The following is a 19,397-nucleotide window of genomic DNA, read 5'->3' on the forward strand; positions in this document are numbered from 1 at the left end:
ACCCCCCCCCCCCAAGCTAACTGCTGTTCATAGCCCTAAACTTAGTGGTTGCTCTGCTTTGCTTATCAACAAGTGGCAAACTTGGCAGACCACAAAACAACAACAGGTGACAATAAATGACTGCCTCAGACGGTGCGCAGCTGGAAGCTGCAACCACTGATCGCTGACATGCAACTTGAAAATCTGTAAAGTGAGAGAGAAAGACTGTTCCAGATGTCAACTTCCCATTCTCCATGAAAATGCACGGTTGCTAACAGCTGGAGCACTTCTAGTGGATTGTACGGTACCTGGTTCTGCCAGTGTACATAAGAACATGAGGCGAGGCATTGACTCTGACTCCCAAGGTGCATTTTGGCAACAAACATTCAGTCATGGTGTTGCATGCACTGGTAACGGCAGGCAGGAGCTAAAGATAATGCTTCTAAGAAAACTGATTTCACAGTCTGCAGCTTAAATCAGGTCACTTTTATTTCTTTGTCTTTTCTCTCTGAATTCAACGCTTAAAGAGCCAAGTTTGGTTCACAGTACCGCCACCAAAGTGTTTTCAATATCAAGAAGAAGCCACAGTTCCCTGTTGTTGAGTGTTATCTTAATGCAAACAGCTGTACGAGAGATGTCTGCTCTGAAACTGTAAAAATTATGTATCAAATAAAATGTGATCAAACGTTGGCTCCCAACTTTTGATAGCTTTCAGTACATTTCTGTCTTAAAAATGTCCAGAGCTGTGTGAACCAGATCGGGCTCTGTCTGTCTCGTTGTTTTGTGTGGATATATCCACCACACGTCTGCATCCATTTGAGACAAACTGGAGTTTACGCCTGGCATCAGGAAGTATTTCAAGTGGCCACATTTGGTCAGATTTCACTTACTGCTCCCACATGAAACTGGCTGCTGCTAAACCACACAAAAAAAACGTTTGTTCTTGGTCACTGAGCTAGAAAAGAGGTTTGCAGTGGCCCTTGTGTGTTTTGCATCAGATGCTGACTTTATAAATTTGGCTTTTTTTTGCAAACGCCGCATTGCTGACATGCAGCCCTCCTGTAGTCTCTTATCGTGGCAGAATAATATCCAGTCCAAGAACATAAGAACTTTTTACAGCTATAAATAAAAGTTTATCTTACATGAAGTTACTCTGGCAGTTTAGTGTAGAAGCCTAAAGGTGAACTATGCAAATGAAACTTATTAAAATAAGTGGAGTTTTCATTTTTAATTTGTGTGCTTTGTCCCATTATAGGATGTCTTAACCCATAATGGTGTTAAAATCAAACTATACTCTGATTTAAATTTTACAGACACAGGAAAGTACTTTGCAATAGATGGAGCCACAGGAGCAGATAAAGGAAGCGAGACAGACGGCACTACCTTTATTCGATTGAAACCCTATTAAAGTTTTTTTTGTGAATCAAACCTATAGTTTTTCTAGTTATACATGATACATTTGGAGTTTACTTTCTGTTCCTACAGTTGTGAATCCATACTTTATATACTAGAAGCTCCTCTCGTCCATTTGTCTCACCGTTTCTTGTAGGATTTTGATCCTTGCTTTATTGATTGTTGTCTTTTCCTCTGTTGAAATTGAAATGATTGTTCTTTAATAAATACAGTATTTAACTGTATTTCTCTCTCATGACACCCATGTGTAACAGCTCTGGCTTTATAAGGGGCAGAGCTATGACGACAGCAGTATGTGGTTAGCCCATAGTAAGCAGTACGTGGACTGATACCGCTGCAGCTGTGTTCTGAAAGATGAGAACTTGGTGGAAATTATTGTTGTGGTTATACAACAAGTAGAGAGCACACACTTTCAGCATGCTATGTATCGGCTCACACCACTATCATTTCAACCAGTACTGGGAACAATAGGCTACAGATTGCTACCCTTTCAACAAATGATTCAAACTGGGCAATAAAGCTGAGAGTCCTAAACATTCACTAAAACCAGGTGGTGTATAAATGTCATTTTATGCGAGTGATTGTGATTACATTAACTTAGAGATGTTTCTTCAGTTTGCTTAGAGCGATTTGATCGGAGAGAGGCCGTGCAAAGTCAAACAAGGGAACCAATCTGAGTGCATACTGCCATCTGAATGGAGCCTGTCTAGACACAAACGGCTTCCTCAAAGACGTCCTGACTGTGGTGGTGTGGCACTTTGACTTGTCCCCATTGCTTTGCTGACCCACGTTATTCACAAATGTGTCAAAAGAAGGTTTTCCTGCCTGGTGAAAAGATGGAATGTTTTATTCCAGATAGAAGCTTTTTGCCTAAAAGAATACTGGGATGTAACCCCTTTATAATCACCAACATTTTCATTAGAAACTGTAATTTAATTATGTTTCTCAGTAACTGTACTGGAGTACAATTGCATGTAATTTAACTATAACACCTACATGGAACTAGTTACTCCCCAAAGCTGGTTACAATGAGCAGTCCACACTCACATCGTGGTAATTACAACAAAGAAACGAGTGTTTGGTTCTTTCTTAGTCCAGTAATCAGTTGGTTGATTGTCAAATTAATAACCAGGAATTATCATAATGAATCATTAATCCCATGTTTCAAGCAAAATACCAAAAACTCACAGGTTCAAGCTGCAAAACAGAGTATTTGCTTGTTTTCTTAGTCTTCTATGTTGTGTGTTTACTTTTATGTATTGGGAGTGTCACTTGCTCATTTGGTTCCCATTTGCTCGTTTCCATCATAGTTTGTAGTTTGCTAATTTGCAGCTTTTGGTCAGCTCAGTTTCATCACAGGTATGCTCGACCTTTGTGAACTTGCAGGCCACCGTTGGCACCATCTCGACTCCATGGCTATCCCATCTCTCCGCTGATACCTAATTTCATTGGCGGTATTCTGGTCACAAGACGTGAAGAAAGATGAAAGTTCTTCACAGTTGAACCTCGATGTTTCCTTCCTGTCAGTCGGCTGTGTGTGTGTGTGTGTGTGTGTGTGTGTGTGTGTGTGTGTGAGAGAGAGAGAGAGAGACCGAGGCCAGGAGAGAGGGAGTCATGGAACTGTCTGAAGCATCATTATGAGTAGTACAACACCAATATTCTCTTTACTCTTTCACCCATTTTGCATTTATTCTTATTCTTTTACCAGTTTCTGCTCTGCTCTCCCCATCCCCCTCTGTTTTTCTCTTTCTCCCTTCTACCCCCTCCCCTCTTTTCCTTTAGTATTCTTTCTTTCCACTCCTTTCCTCCCTCTCTCCATCTTCTCTCTCTCTTTCATTTGCTCATCTCCTTGTCAGTCACCTTCGATCTCTTTCTCCCCTCTTCTTCCCCTCTCCTATCACGTGCTTGCATCTGAGTGTGTGTATCTTCCAACACTTTTCCCTACTCATAAACCTTTCTTGATAAATGAGAGAGTGAAAGATACAAAGGCGCCTAGAGAGAGATACATGGATGAAACACAGGAAAGTATTCTGCAATAGATGGAGCCACAGGAGCAGACAGATAAAGGAAGCGAGACAGACAGGGATAGGCAGAAACAAGGACAAAAGAATGACAGACGGAGATGGAGGAAATGCTTGTGAGTGAAGCAGGAGGCAGCCTGGTGGATCTATAATTTCTGGCTGACATGACGTTGATTTGATTTTTATTGTTTGCGTGTGTGGATCTTGTGACTTAGCCCATTTATCACCAGACTACCAAGGACCCCAGTGCATCAGCAAGGTGTGAGCTGCGTGTTTGATATTAAACCGACCGGCCACATTCTCCTTTACGCGAAGAATATTTGTTTGTCTGCTCTGTGTTTGTGACCAAAGTCACAACAGAAACTGTGCTGAAGAAGAAGAAGAAGAGGGGTCGTGTGGGAGGAGAGGGGAGGGGGTGGGCATTGTTGGCCCCGCCTCCCCTCATCCCTCACGTACATATAGGAGGCGAGCGTAGCCTGTTCTCACTCTACACTCGCACTGAAGAATGAGATCCTTAAAGCACCTGAAACCTCACAGCAGGAGGAGCGTGGTGAGTTCACTGGCTCTCTCTCGTAGCATGTTAAGTGGTAGTTTTCTGAGGTGGCGGGCAACATGGGTTGATCACACTGAAGATGAGAGTCAGGTAGAGATGCTTTGATTCTTTATTCAATCTCTTTGTTATTAAACTTGCCTTCAGTGGATTTCTTCTTACTTTCAAGAATTCTCTCCTGCAGCATCTCATTGTCTGTCTTCTTTTGAGCTTTTTTTCAACTCTTCTGTATCACTACAGTTTTTGTCTTTCACTCTGTCTGGCTTTCATTTTGTCATTTTCTTTCTCCCTCTGTCTCCTGGTTGCTCACTGCCTCTCCCTCCCTCCTTCCCTGTGTCTCTACATATCTTTCTTTCTCTTTCTTCCTCTTGCTCTCATTTGCCTGCTGCCTCACACTCACCCTCTCACTCTTCCCCTCCTTTCCTCCCTTTCCAGTGTCATTTTCTCTCTCTCAGCCTTCTCCCTCCCCTCCCATCCCCCTCCTCTCCTTATCTCTCATCCTCTACCTTTCATTTTCTTTTTGCCTGTTCTAAGATCTCTTTCTCTCTCCCTTCTTCTCTCTGTCTCAGCTACTACCTCTCCCCATTCTTCCTCTGCTCTCCTGTTTATCTCCCCCCCCCCCTTTATTATTTCTTAATCTTGCTCTGTTTCTCTTTCTTTCCCCTCTTTTGCTTGAATGTGTATGTTTGTGTGTAGATCAGTAGGCCATCTAATCCCCCTCCACACACACAAGCCATACATGGTTAGTGAGCTGGATTAGGACGATGTCTTTAATAGTTCCTGTGTCTGTCAGTAGATCCAGAGGTTGGTCTCTGTAGTAGAAATGTTTTCTGTATCCCACCTCATGATGTAATGAATGGCTCTTTAAAATCAAAATCAGTTTCTTTCGTCTTGTTTCTTCAGTCTCTTGACAGTCGGCTTAAAAGAAACACTGACTGGACCGATTGAGCTTCGGCACCTTTTTGTCCTTATTGAATCACTTTCATGAAGGACACATTCTCTTTGAAGGACAGTGTGGTAATGTGTCGTTCAGTGCACACAGTGTAGTCCAGCTGTTGAAAAAGAACTACTGTATCAGGATATTCTTGCCATCAGTTTAGATTGATGACCACTTGTTTTCTTAGCTTTTCCTAGAAACCGGCTGAAACAGCAAAACTTGATGATGACAGAGAAAACTCACCGATTAAAATTTTTCCCCTCACAATAAAATGAGTCAGTTTGCTGGCTAGATCTTTATAGTCACATATGTACTTATTAATTGCTTGATTGCTGTGTTGAAGTCTGGATTGTCTGTGCATGTGTGTGTCTTTCTGTTCCAGGAGGAGGCGAGCCGGCGCCTGGGTAGATGTGAGCCCAAGGTAATGGCCAGGCTGGTGGACATAGGCACACAAACAGATCCAGTAGTTGTGCTGTCCTTGGCCCAGGCTGCCGTGCTAGGTCTTATCTCCCAGAATGAAGTGTTCGGAGCTACCATTGCACCTAATGGCTTCTACACTGGTGAACCCAAAGAGTCCCCAGCGCCCCCAGTAGACGGCGTCGACTACGAGTACGCAGACCAGCTTATCGGAGCCAACGGAGATTACCTAGGAGACAACTTGGGAGAAGACGGTCAGATGCAACCCAGCTGCAGTCAGAGGAGGTGGCAGCAGGGGCCTCCTCAGCACCCGGATGGGAAAATGGTCGGCCCAGATCGTCACAGCCTACAAGGCAGTGATGTATCCTCGTCCCATGTAAAAGGGGAAGCGGTGAACTCTGGCATGTCCTCCTGTGTTCACATGCTTAACAATATGGCTCCTAGAGGTGGTTTAGTACAAGTAGACCCGGCCACCCTCAGAGGTCCCAACAAGAACTGTGCAGAGTGTGAGCGGGAAGCAACTAACCAGCAGCAAGCCAACACGCATGGTCACCCTCCACCCAACCAGGTGGGCCACAGAGGAGGGGAGCAGGGCCACAGAGGATTGCAGGCCCAGCGCCCTATGGGGGGCCACGGTCGAGTCGGCCGAGAGGATGAAGAAGAGGTAGAACACCAGGGGAATAACATGATGAAGCCCACACAACAGGAGGAAGCCATCAGCAGCTACTTTCAGACTAGTGAAGTGGGCAGTTATGATTCAGGGGAAATGAGCATGGGGGGTGAGTACGAAGACGGCAGCCAGAGCATGATGTGGACAGATGGGAGTGGAGGAGGGCAGCACCAGCAGCCGCCGCACCCACAGCCTCCTCGGCGGCACGGCGGCCGCAGAGTCGACCGGCTAGACATCAACATCCAGATTGATGAATCTTACTGCGTGGATGTTGGAGATGGTTTGAAGCGCTGGAAGTGCCGCATGTGTGAAAAATCCTACACATCCAAATACAACCTGGTCACACACATTCTGGGCCACAATGGCATCAAGCCGCATGCCTGTCCACATTGTGGGAAACTGTTCAAGCAGCCCAGTCACCTCCAGACTCACCTACTAACCCACCAAGGTACGCGGCCCCACAAATGCACCGTGTGCAAAAAGGGCTTCACCCAGACCAGCCACCTGAAGCGACACATGCTCCAACACACTGATGTTAAGCCCTACAGCTGCCGCTTCTGCCGCCGCGGCTTTGCCTATCCCAGCGAGCTACGAGCGCATGAGGTGAAGCACGAGCGGGGTCGCTGCCATGTGTGCTCGCAATGCGGAATGGAGTTCCCCACTTACGCCCACCTCAAACGGCACCAGACCAGCCACCAGGGCCCCCACACCTTCCAGTGCACTGAGTGCAACAAGTCATTTGCCTACCGTAGCCAACTGCAGAACCACCTCCTGAAGCACCAGAGCCCGAGGCCTTACACCTGCTCCCAGTGCGGCCTGGAGTTTATGCAGCTCCACCATTTGCGTCAGCACTCTCTCACCCATAAGGTACTGACACCACCACCGGACACTTGTGCTCCCACTCAGGCTTCCTGACTATTCTAGCTACAGACACACTGTAAACACTATGTATACAGATTGTTGGACTATAAGGGCTTTTTTTTTGTCACGTCAAAGAAAATGATAGAGAGCAAAAGCAAGTACAAAAAAGAGGTACTGTTGGATCCCCAAAGGGAAGCTGCTACACCTCTGTTGTTCCAAAGGCCTCACCTCAATTCATCTTCTGTCCTTTACCCACTGAGATCTGGGTGAAGTAGACAGGTGAGAGCATTTAGTGTGGCAGGCATCCATCCTGCATACTTGTGTGTCTTCATGCCAGTTTTTTGCTGTGACTAAAACCTCCTTGGGAATTCTGAGGTCAGAATAGAAGTATGTATGTATAAACAGCAAAATGACAAATTAGAACCCAGTCTAAATGTTAGTTAAAAATGAAGAAAGCTACATCAACAGCTCCAAGTTTTTTTTTTTTTCTTTTCATAGTGCTAACTGGTCCTGAGTGGGAAATGTGCCCATTTTTTCGTGCAGTCACCCTGAGTAAAGTTAATCACCCATTCACTATTCAGTAGAGCAGACTCCACGATGAGTCTCCTGGGGACATTATTGTCCAACTCCGAACGACCTTAGTTCATGTTAACAAACCATCACTGATCCAACAGAAGTTTTAATTCTCCTGAAAACTGTAATACATCATTTTCACTTAAAAATGATTTAATTACCAGCTTTTTTTTTTTACATAAGTTGCAGATTGGAAAAGTTAAGAAGCCACCTAGTTTGCACTGTGCAACTTTCATTTGCTTTTAGAGAATCTTAAAAAGAGTCAGACGGCAAAAGAAATGAGAAGTGGAACAGATGCTTCTGTTCTGTGGTGCATTTTTATAAGGCTTTGATTTTGTACATCCACAGTACCGGGTGTCTTCATGCACTGCTCATTATATTGTCTGTAATTGCTCGGTACCCCTGCCTGTTCTACACACGGGCACCTAATTACTCACATTCACAGGTGAGGAAGAGAGAACACTGCTCATTTACCATCACCACAGGACCATCTTTTCCTCAATATTTCTGAAACTGCCTTCTGCAATGAGGCACCTTTTGGCAGACTTTTAAATTCATATCTAGATCAGATAAAATTCCCCTAAAGTAGATTCTAATAGAAATTACACACAGAGACAAGATGGTGAGTTCCTAGGGATTTACTTAAATGTGATTATTTTCAGGGGAGCTAAGGTCCTAAACCACACTCATTGTCAAAATGAGCACTCATTGGCCAGAATGCTCTCTTTTGTGGCTTGTTTGGGCCTATGGCCTGTTCACTGCCCCCCCTGGTGGACAACAGCAACATTTATTGTGCAGAAAGTCTGCTCATACAAACACCGTCTTTCAACCCTCTAGTGACCTGTGAAGCATATTTATTCTTACTGATAACCCAGAATGCACTTATCCAGCCCCACTGTTTTTGTTTAGTTTTTTTTTTTTGTCTGCTGACACTGACTACAGAGTGGAGTGTATGGTGCAGCAGCATATTTATTCAGATAAACCTCAAGGCAGTGAATGACCAGTTTCTCTGTGTTTATATATGTCCTGTTGAATGTGGTTGAGAATATTATATGAGGAGAGTATGGATGAAATGAAAGGCAATTTGCTATTGTAATATATAGTATAGTAATCTTCCTTTGGTACATATAAAATGGCTGCCATGGATATTGATATGGCCAAAGAAATGAGAAACATATCATTAGGTTAAAATGTTAACTGCCACTGACATCTTAGGAAGTGTCTTCTTTGCCATCATAATGTGTTTGCCTTGCCTTGTATTAGCATGACATAAGTGAAAAGCTGATCTGTCCATTAGAGTAACATCTTCTTTGACTATTTTTATGGAGGATGTTCATCTTTGATTTCTAACTTCACTTCCCATAATGCTTTGGGTAATAAACAGGAAGTGTTTGTGTTCATGGATTCAGTGAGCTGCGCTGTGACATACAGCTTGAGCCCTGTTTTTGACCCTATATTTGTCTATGTTTTGGCAAACTGGCACTATTAAATGTTTGGCAAATTGGCTATTAGTGATTTCTGTTTGCAGTGTACCCCTGTGTGTACAGTCAGCTTTCACAGGATTACTCTGATACAGAAGAACACGAAGAAATGTGAATGTTCTTAGGCAACTTTGGAAATTGTATGGAGTAGTTTTTTTTTTTTTTTTTTTTACTTCTGAGTAGATATACGGATGTTTAATCACAATAGACATGATGGAGATGATGATATATTTGGAACATACAAGTCATACTGAATCTAAACATGTTTATTGTCTTTGTGTTCAGATTTCACAAAGTTATGACTCAAGTGTTTTTTTTTTTTTTTTTTTTTTTGTGTAGTGGTAGTAGTATAGTATTTTTGTGCCAGTTGGGTACGAAGAGTTTTAAAATACCTTACTGCCCCCCCATGAGCTCTGTCTTATCATTTCTGCTGCTGATCATGTTGATCAGGACAGCGACATGTACCTCTTGCTCTCACATTACATAGTATTTAGCCTCACTTTCCTTTTGCGCCCTCACTTCAAGTCTCCAGCAACTCCCTCTCACAACTTGAAAGCCTGTGAATGATGTAATAATCCACTTCTGTCAAAGCTTTAATAATCCACGTGTCAAAAGGTAAAAATGAAATACACACTGCTGTATTTGAATGATGTACCCTTTTCTTCTGTTTGGCACTCCACAGGGAATGAAAGGACACAAGTGTGACGTGTGCTCCCGGGAGTTCACCCTGTCTGCCAACCTGAAGAGGCACATGCTCATCCATAACAGCGTCAGACCCTTCCAGTGTCACGTCTGCTTCAAGAGCTTTATCCAGAAACAGACCCTCAAGACTCACATGATTGTTCACCTGCCTGTCAAGCCATTCAAATGCAAGGCCAGTGCTTAAAATTAATTTTAGAAAATATCCTGGGTAATAGTAGCAGACATAAGATTGTTTCAAATTAATTTTGGTGTGAAATGAAATGTGATGATGTAAGTTCAGTTCAGTGGAATGTAACACGATTGTGTGTAGAGGACAAATGACAAAATATGCTGATAGGAAGCAGCTCACAAGGCTTTTACACTTTTATGTCAGTGTTTCTTTTCCTCACTGAACTTCACATTTTTACACTGAAAATCCCAGAGGTTTGAGGCAGGATGTTTTCATTAACTGCCACCTACTAGAAACTGTTCTGACATGTATCTTTTCTGTTCATGTTTGCGCTCATAAATGTGACTATCTTGGCTTGTTTTTCTTTATTTTTTTCCAGGTATGTGGCAAGTCTTTCAATAGAATGTACAATCTGCTGGGCCACATGCACCTCCATGCTGGCAGTAAGCCTTTTAAGTGTCCTTACTGCACCAGTAAGTTCAACCTGAAGGGGAACCTGAGCAGGCACATGAAGGTCAAGCATGGAATGGACGTTTCACCAGAAGGACAAGGTAGCTGTATATATTGTTTTTTTTTGCTTTCTGTTTAATGTTTATCCAGCAAAGACTGGCTGTGAATGTACATGCTCTTTGTTAGCAACATGTAACCTCACACTGACATCCAACAATACTGCACATTTTCCTCAGAAGTCCTCATTTCACAGCTGTGATTATTAGCTGCTGCTGTGGGCCTGGTCTAACGGCTTTGAAGCCACCGTCAAAACTGTAAGACATGTTCTCTTATATATACATGTAGCACTGTCATGAAACAAATAGAAACTTTATTGCTATTAATTCAAGGCAAGAGCTTGTATCTACAGGCAGACCTAATGGTAGGGGAAGGTGGACCGATCCTGAGGGTATCAATACCATGGATACAAAGTCTTGCTTTGACAATTGATTATAGTGACAATAAGAGCAATACCAAAAGCACCCCACCCTGCTGAGCATTTACGGAGAGCCACTGCACCACAGATGGCCCAAAACAAAGCTCCCTCTTACAGTTGCCTCTACAAATTCCAGGATTGCTCCTTTTTGTTCTCCACTGAAAAATCAGTCAGCACCACTGTCTCCTGTTAACACGGAGCGACCCACCTCCCACTCGTGCTACACGAGACTTAAAAAACACACGCACCTTCCAGCTGCAGCAGACAGCTGAACTTTATTGGGAGACACTACTTAGAGTTCACTGCTGTCTTTTCAGAGGTCCACTGGCAAAGAACATCCAGGTATTAATGTAGGCTGTCACTAATATTCACACTACACTTCACATAAAATAGCCTGCATAGCAGAAATCATTCCCCAAATAAATATATAAATTATTAGAAACCCTATAATCTGTTGGCTGCTTCAAACCCGTTTTAGCTTGATTTTCCTCCTGCCCTTTTGGGTGTTTTTGTAAAATGTATAGGATTGCTATGTGAGCTGCAGTAAGCAAAATACCTTGGCGCGGTTATTTTACTTCACAGGTGATTCCTCAACAGCTCAGGATATAACCCACAGAAACTGTTCTGTGTTGTAACGTGTGTGATTAACGGACAGTAGTAAAAATTATTAATGCAAGGGAAGTCATTTGTGATCATGTGAATGTGTTCAGAAATACCCCGTTAATGACGGCTTTACCTCATCAATCATGGCATATTACTCCCCAGGTGATCCTGGCCTGGCATTACCATACTTGGTATCAGAATAAATCTAAATTTTGGGCAATGTTGGCCCAGGAATAGCTTCAATGTGATGATCATACTTGTGTAAGGATGAAAGTAGCTTTTTTTTTAAATGGAAAAAAAAAATGCTTTTCTGTATTTTTCAGAGGTTCTTCCAGAAATAGAGAGCCAGGGGGAGTATGAAGGACAGAACTTCACCTTTACATCACCAGACAATATGGACAATGGTGGCTCCCAAAACCTAACTAAACTCACTACAGCAAACATGGAGGACATGGAGGAATATTACAATTTTGGGAAGGATACGAGCAGCTACACTACACCTTGAGTGGTGATCGGCCAGATGACGTGTTTTTTTTTTATTTTTTATTTTGAAATCAGAAGTGATTGACAGAGTTGTCATGGCTTTGGGAGACTCTGGGAGAAAGAGTTTTCTTTTAGGTTTGGCCTCCTTGCTAAAGAGCCAGAACTGAAGGACTCTGATGGGAGGCCAGGAATGCACTTCAGAGGAGACGTTTCAGCTCTGTGGCTTAGAGAAGAGACACTGAAACTGTTGGCATGGCTGGGAGCTCCTTTTGGGATTACGATGCTAACACGACACAGACTCTTTCTGGTGGACAGTCAAATCTGTATGTTGTGTGTATGTATCACTTATTTGAAAAGAAAAAAGAAAACGTTGCAGAGCCATCAGTTACATTTGATGTGATAGAAATTTGTTTACTCTTTTGCCATTTTTGTCATTCACTATCAATGTATGACCTTATACACACACAGTAGATACATTTGCAACTAAGCTTCCACCTTGTCTGCTACTTACTCAGTGTATATCGAAGTTTTTGATACATAGTCACAACATATTCTTGGGTTTGAATGCTCTCACTAAACCGTTTCTAATTGTCCTTCCCGTTCCTGCCCAGCCCTCAGTTTAACATTTAAACAGATGAGTCTGTCAGTGCATTTGTGCTTTTTGCACAGGACTTTGTAGCCTTTGTCTTACCAGGGCACTTAGTACCAAAGTTGCTACTGTTCCATGTCCCATGTTGGCCAATACCAGAAAATAATGTGGCCGGCTTGTAAAGCCCTCTCACTGTATAAATAATTCTGCAACATGCTGTTTGTTTACCCACTTGTTTGTTTCACATGGTTTAGCTTTACATTAATAATCTCTCTGTGTAGTGAAATATACTGCTCTAGTATTTGAATTCCCATGTGAACAATACAAAGCACTTTTTCACTGAGACTGTCATTTGCCTCAAGGTGACGAGCCGGGGGAACAGATATGCTTTCTCAGTAGGTTCTTTGCAAGCTGAAGTTTCTGTCATATGGTTGTTGGTTCAAATATGAAATGGAGAATGAGCAGTTTGTATGGAGAATCATTAGTTTGGGGTTTTTGTTGTTTGTCGTTTCAACACTTCTATGTCCAGAACTGGTTTTCACTTTACTTTCAGTTCAGTTAATTCAGAAATATGTTTCCCCTGAAGGGGATCGACACTGAAAATGGATATTAAATTGAATCTGTAGATTAAAACATAATGTGGAGATCCTGATTACATTTTGAGCCTAAAGTAGACTGAAACCAGTTCTGCTATCTGTAATTCTGTTTTGGGGAAGACCGTGGGCTCCCTCTGTCCTGCCATGCAGGTCAGCATCGATATGCACACTAAACTAGAGGAATGGTCTACTAGCTGTTTTTTCAGATGAGGAATATCAAACTGAGGCCTCATGGAGATTGACCATGAATTATTTAATAAAGGTCATCTAGTTTAAATGATGGAGACTGGCGTTTTAATCTGCCATTATGTCAAGGGGTTGTTGTGACTGAGGATTGCAGTGTCACTGTGTTGGCTCAGGCTGAGCTGTTGAGTGGATTGCCATGAAACTGGTGCAGATATTCATATTCCCATAGGACGAATCCTCCTCATTTACCCATCGTACCAAAGCTCAAAGTAGGCTACCACATTGCATTTGTATGGCCTCTCAGAGCTAGTAGCATGGCTGTAGGCCCTTTGGTCAACTTTGTCGATCATGCTAACATTCAGTGCTTGAGGACACAAAAGCGATTAAATGTACAGACATAAAGTAAAAACAGTTAACAGTACAGGTTATTGGGCAAGTGCAAACATCAAACAAAAACTCTTGGGACATTTCTTAAAGACCAAAGGGCAGAGAGCCTTTTGTTATACAGGATAGGCTATGGAAAAGTAGCCCACCTGCAATACCAGTGCCGCGCTCTCGAGTACACAGGGCTACTTTTTCCATGGGCCTAACCTGTACTTGAAAAAAGATTTTCTTCTCAAGCAGTGTGCACACAGAGCAGTAAATAAGTCAAATAAATGGTCTGACCACTGCTCTTTTTGCACATTTAAATAAAGTCAGCTGGATGGGGTGTTTCTTTTATTAATCTTTCTTCCTACAGCATGTTTTAATTGATCTTGTGCAGTCAGCTGGTAGAAGGTTGGTGTCTGGCCGGAGGATGTTTCCAGTTGTGAGAACTGATTTATGACTTTTGGTCCTTCGCTGCTTCATTGATACTTTGCACTGTGCGGGGATTACACTTCCATTCGGAAATCATTTCCCAGGATGTGATCAATTTCAGAGATACGACTCTTCTTTGGCTGCAGATCATTTTAAGTGGGAAGTCCTTTAACAATTACAATTTCCTGCAGAATGTTCATAGAGGAACTTTGTTCATTTTCCATAACCTGTTAGTGACCTGGTCTCAGGTCAGTGTAGCATATTCTGTAGTGTAAAATCAAAACCAGCTAGTGCATCTTTTAGAGCGGTAGATTGTTGGTATAGCTGACTGTGATCATGTTGACCTCTGCTGCTGACAGTGTAGTTGCCTCCACTACAGAAAGCCTTGCTGTCATGTGTGGCCTCATGCACTACACTACTCAGTCAGGCACTGGAGGGGGCATATGACCCCTACTGCACTGCAGGACAGTGGCTCATATGAAAACACATGGAGTTAAATGCAAAATGGAGGGTTATGTGGGCAGCTTATTGCTAATGATCTGGATTTGGCTAGAGCCCTTGTAAGGAAACTCCTACAAGCTTTCACATTCCTGAACCAATGTCTCATTGAATAAATCCCAAAGCTCCGCCAGACAACGCTGATAAGACCAGTATTTCCTAGTGCTGTTCTGCAATCTCAAACATGTAAATATATTGTCCTTCTTGCCAGAGCTTCTTTGTGTACATTAATGGTAAACGGTCTTACACTTGTATAGCACTTTTCTATGCATCGCAGCACACTCAAAGCGCTTTCACACTATCTGGCCATTCACACCCCTACACCGGTGTCATCGGGAGGAACTGGGGGTTCAATGACTTGCTCAAGGACACTTCAACATGTGGACCAGACAAGCCAGTAATTGAACTGCTAATCTTCCGTTTAGACGACCTGCTCTACCTCCTGAGCCACAGCCGCCCCCTAAATGAAGACCCCTTCATCTTTCACCCAAGATTATTCTGTAAAGTCTGCTGATAAGTGTGTATTCTACATCCTTATTCAAATAAGGTGGAGAAATGCAACTCAACACACGCTGCTTGTTGTGATTATCCATCATAGTTTCTTTTTTATATTCAGAGTTGTGCAAAACATGGCGTTATTGTTCATGTGTACATACTGTTTTTAATGTGAAAGAGATGTCTTTAAAATGATCATAATGAATTATTAACACTAATTTTCATTTATAAAGTAAAATCAATTTGTGCAAAACAATTGACTTTTGGTATTAGGAAAGGCAGAGAAACAAGCACAGTAATGCATAAGTGAATCGTACGAATACAAAAAGAGGCACAACAGATGGCAAACTTGGTCTCTTCACTATTAGATACAAAGGTTTGTACAAATGCAGGGTAAAAGGAGCTAAAAGTCAACAGACAGGGTTTGTCTCTATACAATGACATGAAAGTTTACTGTTCATTTGCCCAGAGCTTTGTTCAGGTTGATCTGGATAGCATCCAGGAAGTCCACTGTGTTGATGTAATGCTCGTTCAGCTTGCAGCTGCAAGATCACAGCAGGGGGTTACATTTGTAGTAAATTCTAACATCTGTCCTTTATGTAAAAATGTGTTTTCCCTAACCCAACCACACACAAAACCAGCAATTGGCATGAGAGAGGACTCTGTATATTTAAACTCACTTGGCCAAACCGTGGATGCAGCCTGCGAGGTCCTTGGTCAACACACCGCTTTCCACAGTCTTCACACAAACTTGTTCTAACGTCTGGGAGAACCTGAAGAAATAGTGATGCAGAGTGAAACATTCTGATGTATAATTACATAAACATACATCACTGAGTAATAAAACAACATACTTTATCAAATCAGGATTTCCATCCAGTTTGCCTCTGTGCTCCAGTCCCCTGGTCCAAGCAAAGATGCTAGCAATGGGGTTGGTACTGGTTGGTCTTCCCTACAATGTAAGAACAGTTACTGTTAACGTCTGATAATTCACTGTCTTAATAGGACCTATAGGCCAAGTCCCCACACTGTGTGTGTGTGTGTGTGTGTGTAAAAAGGTTTCGGTCCCCACGGTGTGTTCACAGTGTGACCTGGTGGCCCTTACCCTCTGGTGTTCACGGTAGTGCCTGGTGACAGTGCCATGGGCAGCCTCAGCCTCAATAGTCTTACCGTCAGGACACACCAGTACTGATGTCATGAGACCCAGAGACCCAAATCCTGAAGTAATACACACCCCATGCCATTAAAGGGCTGTTCCATCACCACACAGAACGTGAGATACTGATCATATGTAGATAAACTAACACTGTGTCCCTGATACTGAGCTGCTCGCACTCAGCTAGCAAAACAGCATGTTTGATGAAAAGTGTGCTTACCCTGGGCCAGAATGTCTGACTGCACATCTCCGTCATAATTCTTACAGGCCCAAACAAATCCTCCGGCAGACTTCAGAACCTGGGCCACCATGTCATCAATGAGACGGTGTTCATACCAGATCTTCAACTTGTCAAACTCATTCTTGTACTTTCTGATGGGACATAATAATGCATAACAAGGGACTTAACTTCAGTGGTCTAGGGTTTATTAAATGGCTTAATATATAGTACTCTAACAAGAAACAATGCAACTGTCGAACTGATGAAGCCTCTTGGATGAGAGGTGAAATGTCTTCGACCTAAAAACTTAGTCCAGTTGATTTTTTTTTCTACGTTTTTCAGCCAATGCGCCGTCTGGTTTTGCCACACAAAACGATGGCCGCTGGAAAGAGTTTTCCTTGGGCAATGTGACAAAGTAATCAAGTGCATCTGGTCTAAATGGTTGTGTTTTTCAGCGACTTACTTCTCATAAATGTCTTGGAAGATGTCTTTGAAGCGCCCGTCATAGGCCTTGAGGATGGTGTTCTTAGTGCTCATGTACAAAGGCCACCTCTTCTGGATGGCATACTGGAAACAGCTGTGAGCAAATCCACTGATGGACTGTGCAAAGAAAACAAAGGGGCATTAAAAACATTCCAATTAAAAGTGTATTACATCAAAATTAGAGAACACACTCCCAAACCATGTACAGTATTTTAACAAATTATCTTTGTCTATAATTATTACAATGATGTTTTTATATCAGATCGTGTTTATAAATGAACAAGCAAACCCATTGTCACCTCATCAGTGTTGTACATTCCCATCCCACAGCCTCCTGCGGGAAAGTCAAACACCTCCCACTCCTTCAGCTTGCTTCCATCCGCTGGGGAAAACACAATCTTGAACTTGCCAGGCTGGTCAACAACAAAGTCTGTGGCCCTGTACTGTGAGATTTAACACCAAACCTAGTATGTGAGATTGTTGTTCTTCCATCTCTGGAAGGACCAAACACACATTTGAATCTATTTATTTATTTATTTTTTTACCTGATCGCCAAAAGCGTGTCTGCCGATTGTTATGGGTAGTGTCCAACCAGGAACAAGACGAGGAATGTTTTTACAAAGGATTGGCTCACGGAAAACTGTGCCACCCAAGATATTCCTGATGGTTCCATTAGGACTCTTCCACATCTTCTTTAGCTTAAACTCTGAAGAAAATAAAACATTTTAAAAGGCTAGAAACTGTCTTGTTTGCAGCATGGTTGGCATATAATTAAACATGAGTCACACTTACCCTCAACTCTGGCCTCATCGGGGGTGATGGTGGCACACTTGACAGCCACATTGCATTTCTTTGTTGCCAGAGCAGAGTCAATGGTAACCTGGTCATTGGTCTGGTCTCGGCAGGGCAAACCCAGGTCAAAGTACTTCAGCTCAACATCCACGTTGGGCAGGATGAGCTGTACAGGCACAAGATGTCAAACTGTTATTACTGCTGCGCTACCCGACTGCTACAGGGCAGGAGGGGCAAAGAGGAGCAGAAAGAGAAGGATGAGATTCTGCTTGACTTTTTTTTAGCTCTCACTTCGTCCTTAATGATCAAAAATTACAGGGAGAAGTTAGTTAATACAGCTTTAACTGATTATCATAATTGGTGCTGAGTAGTTTTTGGTCAGTCAATGCAGTGAAAAACTGTTTCAGCTGTAACCAATTTTGAATCTGGATCAAAGAAACTGAACATGGCTCATAACTTACAGGATGCAAGTCATTAAAGTAGACAGTCCAGTTGGTCTGAATGATCTACCTTTTCTTTGATAAACTCCCATATGATGCGTGTCATCTCATCTCCGTCCATCTCCACCACCGGCTGGTCCACCTTGATACGCTGTGTGCCATCTGAAAAATTTACACTTGCATTAACATTTACACTTTATCAGCATCTACAGCTACAGCTGGATGAAGATACTGAAACTGACACGGACAAAGCCCTAACATAATTTCAGTTTGCACAGTCAGAACTGCTCGGGAACATTTGTTGGGCTGATTAGCTGACAACAACTGAGATTCCCCAAATTCTGAAGACTGGATTCACAACCTTGTCTGCACTTCTTGATTTCATTCCAGCAGATGTGTGGCACCATGTGCACTCGCCTCCTCTTATCACATTGATCAAAGAACACACTGATGACCCACATTACTCCAGTTTGTTTTATAACCCTTTCACTTTATTGAGACAATGAAGCTGCGAACTTTCAGACTTCAGAATTATATGATGGCTTTGATAGCTGTTATTACCTGTCAAGCCCTTTTTAAATTCCTGACAACATGTGGACTCTCATGCTGAGACAGGCTGGCACTAGCTACTGTTCAAAAGATGACTTTGTGTTTCAACCACATACAACAGACTATTCATATCTGCTAGGCTGGATCAAAGAAACTGAACATGGCTCATAACTTACACATCAAAATGCTTTCCTCTGTCAGGTTTAGGCATCAAACTTACTCCATTCTACACATTTTTGTAAATTCACTTTTTTTCTTACACTTTTTTGTTTTATATTGTTTTTTTGTTCTGCTGTGTTTGGATACATTAGTAGTTTACTGCTCTACAACCTGCCGGTGTCCCCTGTCCCACATGAATGACCAGCCATATGGTACCATCTCATTCACTCATTCCACACTGTACACTACACAACAACGTGATTATGTTAATGTTGAGAACCTCGCTAAAAAAAAAAAAATCACGTCATAAGCAACTCATATCACTGGGGTTTTAGTCGACGACTGACTTACATCTCCTCTGTTGCGGTCTGTGGCACACGGCGACCGGTAAGAGCACTGCGGGGTTCTGAGACAGCGCAGTATGAACCCGGGGCAACGCCACGTATGAGCCGGTTCTCGACACTATCGTCAGAGCCTTTAAATAACCCGTCATGTTTACGAGCAGCTACTATGACAGTCACCGAAACTGGCCCCTTTTTCCTTATGAATGAACGAAATGACAGTAGAACACGCGGGTGACGCCGCCACGCACACGCTAATGAAGTCTTTACACGCCCGCTTCTAACGAGCACTCTGATTGGCTGGCAAAACT

At 42.7% G+C, this 19,397-nt stretch overlaps 2 protein-coding genes across 5 annotated transcripts in view; one reads left to right on the forward strand and one right to left on the reverse strand.

The window, feature by feature from the left end:
* Positions 1–13,246, forward strand: part of znf710b (zinc finger protein 710b) — a 23,566-nt gene extending 10,320 nt beyond the window's left edge. For 2 of the 4 annotated variants that reach the window (XM_020619921.1, XM_020619922.1), the window contains exons 2-5: positions 5,283–6,854; positions 9,585–9,776; positions 10,153–10,324; positions 11,625–13,246. In XM_020619921.1, the coding sequence (XP_020475577.1) occupies positions 5,325–6,854; positions 9,585–9,776; positions 10,153–10,324; positions 11,625–11,806 (2,076 nt within the window). In that variant the 5' untranslated portion in view covers positions 5,283–5,324 and the 3' untranslated portion in view covers positions 11,807–13,246. Of the gene's footprint in view, positions 1–3,748; positions 3,964–5,282; positions 6,855–9,584; positions 9,777–10,152; positions 10,325–10,459; positions 10,538–11,624 lie in introns of those variants that run through there. The other 2 variants (XR_002276565.1, XM_020619920.1) reach the window with 2 other exon arrangements.
* A 1,748-nt stretch (positions 13,247–14,994) lies between these two features.
* Positions 14,995–19,379, reverse strand: LOC109971574 (isocitrate dehydrogenase [NADP], mitochondrial-like). Its single transcript, XM_020619923.1, has 11 exons — positions 19,097–19,379; positions 18,108–18,199; positions 17,598–17,763; positions 17,351–17,511; positions 17,105–17,248; positions 16,786–16,922; positions 16,323–16,474; positions 16,052–16,164; positions 15,801–15,898; positions 15,627–15,719; positions 14,995–15,488 (listed from the first exon to the last, which is right to left on the reverse strand). The coding sequence occupies exons 1-11, from the start codon at positions 19,236–19,238 to the stop codon at positions 15,404–15,406; spliced, it is 1,383 nt and encodes a 460-aa protein (XP_020475579.1). The 5' UTR covers positions 19,239–19,379; the 3' UTR covers positions 14,995–15,403.
* Positions 19,380–19,397: the final 18 nt, after the last annotated feature.

The sequence above is a fragment of the Monopterus albus genome, unplaced genomic scaffold (assembly GCF_001952655.1).
Source record: "Monopterus albus unplaced genomic scaffold, M_albus_1.0 scaffold228.1, whole genome shotgun sequence".
Taxonomy (NCBI): domain Eukaryota; kingdom Metazoa; phylum Chordata; class Actinopteri; order Synbranchiformes; family Synbranchidae; genus Monopterus; species Monopterus albus.

Bases quoted from the DNA above. Each gene is read 5' to 3' on its own strand.
- LOC109971574 (XM_020619923.1), bottom strand. From the start codon at position 19,238: ATGACGGGTTATTTAAAGGCTCTGACGATAGTGTCGAGAACCGGCTCA. The intron at 17,249-17,350 runs GTAAAAAAATAA...TAAATCTCACAG, and splicing joins GACACGCTTTTGGCGATCAG to TACAGGGCCACAGACTTTGT. The intron at 15,899-16,051 runs GTAAGGGCCACC...CTTACATTGTAG, and splicing joins ACTACCGTGAACACCAGAGG to GGAAGACCAACCAGTACCAA.